Source organism: Crocuta crocuta, unplaced genomic scaffold (genome assembly GCF_008692635.1).
Source record: "Crocuta crocuta isolate KB4526 unplaced genomic scaffold, BGI_CrCroc_1.0 scaffold687, whole genome shotgun sequence".
Classification (NCBI taxonomy): domain Eukaryota; kingdom Metazoa; phylum Chordata; class Mammalia; order Carnivora; family Hyaenidae; genus Crocuta; species Crocuta crocuta.
This window is the reverse complement of record NW_027530182.1, coordinates 301,344-312,529: the sequence shown is the minus strand read 5'-3', so window position 1 is coordinate 312,529 and position 11,186 is coordinate 301,344. Positions and strand designations below refer to the sequence as shown.

General features: G+C 39.0%; 1 protein-coding gene across 6 annotated transcripts in view; it reads left to right on the top strand.

Moving 5' to 3' along the window:
* NFIB (nuclear factor I B) overlaps positions 1–11,186 on the top strand; it is a 228,958-nt gene that overhangs the window by 679 nt on the left and 217,093 nt on the right. For all 6 annotated transcript variants that reach the window (XM_077765030.1, XM_077765034.1, XM_077765033.1 and 3 more), the window contains exon 2: positions 5,803–6,334. In XM_077765030.1, the coding sequence (XP_077621156.1) occupies positions 5,803–6,334 (532 nt within the window). The remainder of the gene's footprint in view (positions 1–5,802; positions 6,335–11,186) is intronic.

Here is an 11,186-nt window from a genome sequence, read left to right as displayed (position 1 = left end):
CCCGCGGGGCCCCTGCCCAGGGCGCCCGCCACCCCGCTCGGTCGCCGGAGCGCTGAGACGGCTCGGGCTTTAGAGGAGCTGTAGGGGGGACCGAGCCCTTATAAACGACCGTGAACTTGGGCGAGGGGACTCCAGCACGAGTCCTGTGGGCGCCTCTGGACTCCGCTGCGGGCGGTGGGCGGGCGACGCAGCGCGTCGGAGGTTGTGGTCCGGAGACCCATTCCTTTGCTTAATTTGGGGATCCGAAAGTCTGGCCCATCGTGATCCGCACTTTGAGGTTTCCAGTGACCACACCGCAAAGGCAGTCTTTACGTTGACACGAGTTAGTTGGTGGTGGTGAAAGTTAAGGACTTTAGAACATGTTCATTTTGTGGAGACCTGTGCATTTGACGATATCTGGGCGTATCTATCTCGGAAGGCAGAAAGTAATGCTGGAAAAGTAAGGTCATTGAAAATTTTTTCACTTTGCAGATTGGCCTCCTAAGACTTTAGGAACGACGTTATGACATAAAACACGGGCTTCATACATTTTTAAGAGTACGATTTATATAATTTTGAACAGACGGTCAAATGGAAAAGCGGTGAGACCGCGCAGACTTACCTGGGGGCAGTTTTCATCGCTGCCCAGCCAACTAACCACTGGAGAACTCACTAAATATCTTAGCCCGGAGTTGTTATTTGAAGTAGCATTTTAAACCTCCGAAGGTGTCGGACAGTTGACTTCAGCTTTTTGGAGGAAGTGTCACCATTGGTAATTGATAACCATTTTCTTTGACGTTGGCATAAAAACTAAACAGTTAAAGAAGTGTCTTTAGGTCTTAGGTGTGTTACAATTTTTTTAAAAACCCAATATCACGATGATGCATTTTTATAATGGACAAATGATTAAGATTTCAATTGTATGACAATTAGAAGCCATTGTGATTGGAAAGGACTGAGGCATTCATAAATTGTGAATGAAGATGAAAACAATGATAAGGCTTATTCAGTGATTGGATACAGTCCTGTAGCTTTTTGGCTGACACATTTTTTATTGTTTATATTTTGTTTGGCATCTGAGTATGATTAACTGAGATATGGATATTTTCAGCAAGTAACATGCACTCTAATTTAACAAAACTGGAAAAAATGAGTTGCTGAGCTATTTGTATTTTAAAAGCTATGAATAATGGCTAATAAATATGATGATGAAAGTGTTTCAGGTATAACGAATTGCCTTTAGTTGTAAAAGTTACCTTTCATATTGCCCATCAGCAGGATTTTTTCCCTCTTTCTCGTAAACCGTGTTCATTTGCTATTATTTTTACATTATTGAAGCATAGTTCAATTAAAACAAATTGAGGTAAGCTTTTTCGCTTACAAAGTACTGTATCTCTTCTTCTCACCTGTAAAGGATTGCTTTTCTATATAAATTTAGATTTCTAGCATCAGCTGCTCAGAAACATTGCTTGCCATTACATTGCATTTTTGACTTCCTCTAAATATCATTGTAAAGTCACTAGCTTTATCTTAATTTCTGTAAGTTGGAAATAGCATTGCAGCTTCGTGACATATGGAATAGTAGGGGCATATATAGGATAATCATTCAGCTATCACATTAGTGTTCAAGCACACATACTTACCAACACTAATTCATGATGACTAATATTCTCTACTGTTTTAATAATGTAAATCTAGGTTGACGTATTAAAACTGTTTTTGGGATTGAAGGCCTATACTACAGAAGGAATTGTAGCTTTCGGATTCTCACTTACTATCCCTGTGACTTTATAGGTAATGTGAGGTGTTGCAAAAGTAAGAGCACATTAACAGTGCAACTTTTATATCACACCAGTAGTTTAGTTTTATATTATAAGAGTCTAATAGCTGCAGCAAAATGTTTTTTAGGATGTGTAAGTACAGAACAGAGAAACATTCCTAAATGGTTGAAAACTTTACAGAGTGTCTCAGTTATTGCAATAAAGTATCTAGGTTTTAGAAAGAATTTTAATTCAAAAGGAGCTACAGTTAAAGTTGCTGTTTAGCAAAATGTTATGCAAAAGTGTCAGTATCTTGATACAAATCAGTATTTATACCTCAGTATAAATCAGACACAAAAGGAAAATTAAGAACCATCATATATGATTTAATATTTTGCTTTTTCTAAAAATGATGTAAACCCGTAATAAAACTTTCACTTGTCACGATTGCATTCCCTTTTTAAAATTTCACTGTCATTCAAGTTCTTCAGGTACATAGTTTTAACGGTTTATTGTTATATAGCAGTGTTCCAAGAATATCTAGTACTTACTCTTCCACCTCTATATTGATCTAATTTTCCATTCCTTTCATGGAAACCATTGTTTCTGTGAAGAAAAATAGATATTACTGGGGGGAATTAGGATTGCTTACTTTTATATTTGAAATTTGCAACTTGGGTATTTTATCAATTTAGTTCACCTAAAGGAAGTTTTAAAAGAGAAAAGTCAGTGCATTTTAATAAAAATTCTGAAAGGGCAAGGTGGCATATTACCTTACTCTAGAGCCATTCGATCTTAAATCACTCAGATGCTTCCCTTAAAAAAACTTTCATAATTGTTTAAAGTGTTATGGTGATAACCTATTACTTAGGGTATTTGAATACCTTAATCACTTCTTTTTTTTGGATGAAGACAGTTACTATGTTCCATATTCTTGTCACTCAAAATTACTAAAAATATATTGCAAGTCAGTGTTAGAAAACAGTCACACTTGAGAGATGACATTTTAGGCATGTTAATACAGAAATATACGTGGCTTACAACAAACCTCTACTTACCATTTTTTTGGAGGTTATGTCTCCTTGTTAAGTGTTTCACTTGAAAGGAATCCACAGAATGCTAAAGCCCTGCAAGATGTTTAAAAGGCAAGTTTGTGGAGGGAGAAAGTTTACTATTTCTATTTATCAATAAGAAAAAAAAAGTATGTTTTAAAAACATTACTTGGTAGCATTGGCAACAAACTCAAGACAAACTTAAAAAAAAAAAACCCAGCATTGTTTTGTGTGTATTTGCTATGAAATTCCAAATTCAACCCTCAGATTTACATTGTGATTGCTTAAAATAATTTATTAAAATTTTGAGATTTGTTACATGACAGACGACTTGAAACTCAAACAGATTTAATCAAAACGATGTTTGATGTCTTTATAAGAAAATGAAATGTCACTGAACATAGTACTTAAGGATGTAAGCACTTAAGAGTTACCCCACGGCTTAACATCTGTTAAAATAATACAGTTTTTTTTTTTTTCAAAGTGTGGCAAGGGTAAAATGACTGGCACGAAGTCCCTCCCAGCCCCATGTATCTTTTACATTCTCAACTCTTTAGCTGATGAGTATGTATGTATGTTTTTTAACCATATCAATAAATCATGTAGAAGTCAGATTATAGGAAGTGAGTTCCCAAAGCATGTTTAAGTCCACATTTCCTTGAACAGGGCTTCCTTTGCATTATGTCTGAGGGGGATAAACAAAGTTTTTGTAGTTACAGTGAAGGCTGAAAGCATGGCCTCAGAAAGTATATGGAGATAGGGAGGTCTTATCATGGGCTGTGGTTGCTGTGAGCAGGGCTGCCTTCCCACACAAAGAACAGATTGTGGTTTAACTCTTTCCATGGCCTAGTTTAATGTGCTCGCATAGTAACCGAATTGTTCAAATCTCTGCTGGAAACTACTGATCGGTTTAATGATTTCCTCCATGGCATTTGGTTATGCCTCATGCTGTGATGTAATCATCTGCATTCTGTATTGTTATAAAATTTTGATTTATACTCATTCTGCCATAGGAACACTTTACAGCAATATGTTACAATGCTTGATAACTGCATTATTGATTGGATGGGACATAAATACACCTTTTCCGCATGGGAAATGCAGGCTGCGAACATACCACAGTCTTTAGCATTGAAAATGTGAATTTCACCTTAAAAGTGGATTCAAAACTATATGGGATTTTGGGGGGGACACCTTCTTTGTTAGAGTGACATTAGTTGCACTTTCTGCATCTTTAACCCTCATGGAATCCATCAGTCTGCTGGTTAGATAGAATTTATTCCACATAGTTCAGGGTGACTAGCACTTGTATGTAAATTCCACGTTGGGATATGATAAGGTAGAGAAAGTTATTTTCTGGTTCGGGTGACCATACAGTCAGTGTGACCTGAAAAGTGGCTGCAACGGAAGTTCTTATTTGCTTCAGATCTTGGTTTATTGCATTCATGCAGTTTGCGTGCATTTGGTGTTAGCTCTTTCTCTGAGCAGTAAATAGGCCTAAGCTTATGAGACAGGTTTTACCTATGGCAGGAAGTAATGAAATGCTAACTGCTTTGGGAAGTCACTTGAAATATCTGTAGGTAAAGATTATCTGCCATTCCTCATGGCCTACCCTCCCTTAAAAAGGACTTAGATTGAACAGGCAGGAAAAACGCAGAAGCCTAAGATAGACCACTTAATTCCAAAGACAGGATACTGTACAATCTATACACGTGCAGATTCCCAAGCCACGCATAAGTGCACCCCCCCAGCCCTGCCGGAGAATTCACATGCGTAGCAAATGAATTGTATTGATTCCACAAAAGCAGTAAGTGACCAGCGGTGCACTCCTGGTGTCACCCTGCCGCCACATGCAGAGACACAAAGCGTGTAAAGTTGGTGCCAAGTTGCCATTTTTCATTGTTCACCTCCGATGGATTTTTAAGGGGTTTAGAATAATTGCCATACTCCTGTGAACGGTTAACAAATTAACTGACTCCGTGGGGCTTCGGATTCTATGGGAAGGCTGCCGGAAGAACCTTCGTATAATTTTTGTTTTCAACTTTAGAAACTTTTGCTGAAAAACAAAACAAAACAAAACAAAAAAACAACGAAAGAGTGTGTCTCTGTGTCTGTGAGAGAGTAGGAGAGTGAGAGTGTGTGTGTGTGTGTGTGTGGGTGCATGTATGTGTGTGTGTGCGTGTGTGTGTGTGTGTGTGTGTTTGTGTGTGTGTCTTGGAGGTTAGCGTTGGTGGTGGAGGGGAGAGAACGCACTGCTCAAAGTATGGAAACCTTCTGTTCAGGACACTGATACGACAAGCTGTGCCCTTTGCCCACTTTCCCTCACTGTATACCGGTTTCTCTAGTTACCACTCTTGGAATGGTGCTGTTTCAGTGTTGGAATGTTGGACGTTTGATAAGAAAATGGATCAAGTTTAATGGCGCATGCTCTTTGAGCCACCAGCAGCCTCTTGCTGAGAGCATGCTCCAAAAGCGGGAACTGTGTGGCATTACACTGAGCATCTATATGCTTTGTGTTTCTGTGCCACAGAGAAGAGAAATGAACTGTGGCATCGCTCCTGCCTTCTGAACAGCTCTGCTCCGATTAAAAAAAAAAAAAATCTCACTGTGTTCTTTGTAAAATGGTACTGCTTAGTGTTAGTTGGTCAATCAAATATTTAGATATTAAATTAGGTGCCAAGCACCTTGGTTTACTTACGTTTTAAAGAATGTAGGATGCATGGTGGGAGTGAGGGGGATGGGGCCAGAGTGGAAATACAAATATAAATCTTATTTTCTTTTTAGGAGACAGAATCAACCTGTAAGTTTTGGTGGAAAAGGGGTTGCTTGTCATACTTTATTTTCTTCTTGTCCTGCTATTTTGATAATTTTAAATAAGAATGTTATTTTTATGCATAACTTTTTGTAGTGATTGGGAATGGATTGCAGTTTTTTTTTTTGAGCCTTTACAATGAAACTGACTATGTATGTATTCTTCCCCCACCTCCTCCCCCCACCCCCATCTTCCACAGGATGAATTTCACCCATTCATCGAGGCACTACTTCCACACGTCCGTGCAATCGCCTACACTTGGTTCAACCTGCAGGCTCGGAAACGCAAGTACTTTAAAAAGCATGAGAAGCGAATGTCAAAGGATGAAGAAAGAGCAGTCAAAGATGAGCTTCTCAGCGAAAAGCCTGAAATCAAACAGAAGTGGGCATCCAGGCTCCTGGCCAAACTGCGCAAAGACATCCGCCAGGAGTACCGAGAGGACTTTGTGCTCACCGTGACTGGCAAGAAGCACCCGTGCTGTGTCTTATCCAATCCCGACCAGAAGGGTAAGATCAGGAGAATCGACTGCCTGCGACAGGCAGACAAAGTCTGGCGTCTGGATCTAGTCATGGTGATCCTGTTCAAAGGCATCCCCTTGGAAAGTACCGATGGAGAGCGGCTCATGAAATCCCCACATTGCACAAACCCAGCACTTTGTGTCCAGCCACATCATATCACAGTATCAGTTAAGGAGCTTGATTTGTTTTTGGCATACTACGTGCAGGAGCAAGGTAGGAGCAGATCGTTCTTTCTTCTAGCTCGGCAAACCCTGCTCACAAACCCCATATTCGGGATATCTGGCTTGGGTTAGATGGTCCTCGAGGCCCCTAGACCTCCTATGCCCACTCTGGCTGGAGTGGCATGCCCTCTTCTAGTCGCATGCCCACGGCCACGTGCAAGCTGTGGAAATAGACATGGAGCTTTCATACTTGGAGAGGCGTGGATATTTTACCAAAGACCACAAAGAGATGCGTTTTCAAATGTCTTTGAAAGAATACACTTTTTCAAAGACGCAGAATAATCTGCAAAAGATAGTTAGTTACAATTCGCTTTTTGTCCTCAGCACCATTCCGGGCATGTTGTTGTCTTGTCTCAGTTCGAAAATGTAAATTTATTTATGAATAGTCAAACCCGCTTTTTAGTAATCTCTGTATCAGCCTCCTAACTAACAAGGTAGATGGACTTTGTTCACAAATCTAGTCCTATTGCACCGAAAATAGAATTAACATTTCCTATTACAAAATGCCCAAGGTAGCATTTATCTATCAGAAAGTATATCTTACGTAGAGCTAGATTTATTTAATTTAAATATTTCTATCAACACCTCCTTCTGATTGTGTAATAGTCGCTGTCGATGGGATGGATTATAGTTCTCGTTTAAATAATTTCTGTTATAATATTTTCCCAGCGTGACTTGGGAAGACTTAATATCATTAGTTTACTTGAACGTGAATTTATAAAACTTACCGAGGAGAAAAGTTGTAGCTCTCCTTATGGAACAAAAACAGAAAGTGGACTGGTTACACTGGTTTAAAATAAATCTCACAAAGAATGCAGAAACTACATACCATACTTATTAAAAAAATACTTGATAAAGAGAGTGGTATAAATGTTGCCTGGATGAGTCAAAAATAGGTGATATTGTTGCTGAATGTTTTTTGAGTTCATGAAATGTTTATTATTTTTTATTTTTCTTAGTATGTTTTTCCTTAAATAAGTGAGACTTTCTCTTCTTCAAATACATGTGTCAAGATATAGATTTCCACGTATTAGCAATAGTCCGTAGTGTAACACTATTTTAAAAAGCAGCATGCTAAAAGTGGACTGAAGTTTGATCTGCTACAGATGCTGGGTCATTTCCTACCTCAGCCTGGTGGGAGGGAAGATGGCCTGCCGATAGTGGTGGCTGACGGGTATCTGATGTTAGTTGTATAAATGTGGGATTCAAGAAATTGGTCTGAACTTTATTGTTATACGAGAAAATAAAATATCAGAGTTATACTCATTTGAGTCAGAAATCTAGATACATATTATGTGCTTTTTGCCTTTATAATTCCTTGACACAGTTTTAGAGATAATGCTTAAATGTCATTGAAGAATGTCTAGTTTGATTTTAAATGATATGCTAGACATCATATATTTGGAACTATTACTATTTTTTTTGAAACGTTGCATTTACCATTTCCGTGCATTTAAGGATTGAAGTCCAAGCAATGATGATTTAGGGAAAAATCTAATTTCGCCCCGTGTGTTCTAAAATAAAAGCCCACTAACACGCGACAGTTAATTTGATTGACAGCTGTCTAGGAGGTGACATCCTAAGGTGGGCTGTATATATGTGCTGGGCTGACCGTGAATGTGTTGTAAGTGTGCTGTGAAAGTCAAGGCTGAAAGTAAAGTTTTTAAAAGTGGGTCGTGCAACTTTTTAGTGCAGGGAGGGAAGATTTGCAACCACTTCACTGCTGCTCACATTCTGACTCGCTTGAAGGCTAGTCCTTGAGGTGTGCATGTATGTACATTCACTCCCGGGGCAGACAGCCAACTCTCTTGGTTGATGAACTGACAATAAAGAACACATCCTTTGGATTTGTGAAGATAGATTGAAGAAAGAAAAGAACGCATAAATGCCTTCTGCATTGCCCCATTGGTTATGATAATCATGAAGTTTTAAAAACAACTCTTGGAGACCATGTTTTCAGATAAAACACCAATTTTGTTGTTGTTTTGAGTCTCTGTCATAAAAAGCTTTCATTATTTTACCCTGTACATCTAATTTGTATCCTCTCCTACCTGCCAAGGCGTCATCTCTTCCTAACATCTGTTGGCTCTTTCTTTGAAAAAGTCACATCAGGATGCTTTTGCGTTTTCCTTTTTTCAGAATTTATATCTTTTTTTTTTGGTCTAACGTAGGTTAATTATGTTGTTCTGCAGTACCATTGATTGAAGAAGGCATTTACAGAGATAAGTCTGTAGTCAATCAAAGGGCTGCATATCTCCCATCATGACTTTTTATTCCTCCTTTAAGTACATGAAAACCCACTTAAGTCTGTTTTATAAATCAGGCAAAGGAGTATGAAGAAAAACATGAAAGAAAAATAGGAAAAGAAAACTGTAATGTTTACAACAAAATGAGCTACAAAATTACCCCCCCACCCCCGCTTTTCTCTGTCTCCCCACTTCTAAACGACTGGGAGGAAAACATGAGAAAGAACAGAGAGAATGCCAAAGATGGTTGCCACTGGCACCAGGATTGGCATCAGACCCTCTTTGTTTAGCTCAGGATGCCTGTGATTTGTTAGTTGGCATCCGCATTGCAGTGTGGAGTGATGTTACAATATATTGACAATTTCCAGATCTAGAAATGTCAATAGTCCTCTTGGTTATTTATACAAGATCACAAACTGCATCTCTTCTGGAGGATGAAATAAAGACCAACATATAATAAAGTTCCAGTGTTGGCCAACTTCCTATGCTTTTCTTTTTCCCTCTTTCTCTCTTGGTTCAACCCACACTTCTTTTTTTTTTCTCTCCATGGCCAGCAGCCTCCTCTTTTTTGAAATGTGGAAAGTTACTACAGCTTTGACACAAACCATAGTACTACATCTGCATCTGATATGGTATTGGGGAAAATTGTTGCATTTTGAAATCATTTTTGATACATAGTTCATTAGACCTTTGCATCACATGGCCACAAGGCAGTATTTTCTTTAAAGCTAAATCTCTTTGTTATTCAGCTTCTCCTATGCATATAGCCCGATTGACCGCAATTTAGTCCATTTTTTTCTATTTCTCTACATTAGTAAAGGGTCATGTTCATTGCAGTTGTTTATAAAATTATATAAGCCCCACACTTTACCTAAAATGTACACTTCATGTGGGAGTAACTGCATTTAAATCCATAAAATCATTTGACGCTATTGATTCAGAGAGCTGCGCTTCGGCTGTTTCGTTGCTACAAGAACCGCCATTTTGTTTGTGAAGTGCCAGGCGAGGGGGAAAAAAAAGGCAGACACTGTGCTTGATGCCAATAATGGTTGCCAGTGGCACCGAGGTTGGCATCAGACCCTCTTTGTCTAGTTGCTGAATGCCTTTGATTCGTTGGTTGGCATCCGCATTGCAGTGGGCACACTGGAAAGTTTTTGACAATCCCTGAATGAAAGCTGCTTGCTTGTTTGCTGCAGCAAACCTTAGCTAATATAAAACCCTTCCTTTTTATTTTTTAGGTGTGTGTGTGTGTGTGTGTGTGTGTGTGTGTGTGTGTGTGTGTTAAGGCTGGGAGAGATTAAAGGGAAAAATAGCTCTAAAGTGGCCTCCATTTTCCCAAAGATGTTAAAGATGTCCAGTGCTTCTTGGGCAGGTGGTAACTATTCCCCATATTGCTTTTGTTATTGCATCTGTGAAAGCAAAACAAAACAAAACAAAAACCAGGCAAGCCTTGCACAGGACACCTTACTGGGACAGAAGTGTATTGTGGGCTGCGGCGTGTGCAGTGAGAGCATGGAGGGCCAGCTGAATGGAGTGATATATAGTGCATTCATTATGACTGTTGCTTTCAGTCACATCACTGCCTGTTTCTTATGCAATTTTTAGTTCCTTCAGTTTCTACCCTTCCAAATTATGTAGTGACATATTGAGAGGATCTAACTTTTCTCTCTAGTTAGCAGTGTGTAATCGTGTAAATGTTAAAAAAATAAGCAAATCTTAATGAGGAAACCTATGTGCTGAGGTCTGATACAAATCATTCATTCCTGAATTTCCCAATTCTGCTTCAAAAGGTTGCCAAATTCTCAGTGCACAATTCTGCACACCAGGAAAACCAACCAAAAGGCTGAAAAAATTTTGGTTGAAGTTTCCTAGATAGTTAGCATTATTCTTGCTTTCCCGTTAACCACCATTATCTCGTTAATATGAAGGGTTAGCAGTTCTACCCAAAGGGCTGCAGAGAAGGAAGTCTGGCCTATGTGATGTCTTGGGTCCAGGCTGCGTCCTGTCTGAAGGGGGAACAGGCTGGGTGGGGAAGGGGGACTGGGCTTTCTCTGAGGCAGGAAGAGGTCAGAACACACTAAGAAGTTTAAAGATCAAGAGCTAGTAACTGTTGTCCTGAATTTAACAGATCAGAGTTTAAACTAAGTCATCCTAACTGATTTTTGGACTGTACTTTGCACTCCTATTAAATGTGTTTTGGATACTGAAGAGAGGCCAGGGACTTCATGGCTCTCATCAAAGAGCCCTTAAAATCCCAATCCATTGCTGGGTGGCAACTTTTGTTATTTTACTGCTAAGTGTTATGATAATTAAAGTACATTTCGAAGTTGTGAAAAATGTGCCTTGTTTACATCATTATTATTGTTTTTGAAATAGAATCCTTCCCGGTTGTCACATATCATTAGCGAGAAATCAAACGCTAAGAATTATTTTCCTCCCTCAGTTACTGACTTTTAGAATCCTTTTGGGTAACAATTATTTCTTTATGAAAAGCTTAAGTAGATAATGGTTTGCAAGTTGACAGCGTGTTTTAACATTTTAATAAATTTCACTTCGTTTGCAGGTATTTCCCATTATGGGGAAAACTAAGCTTTCATA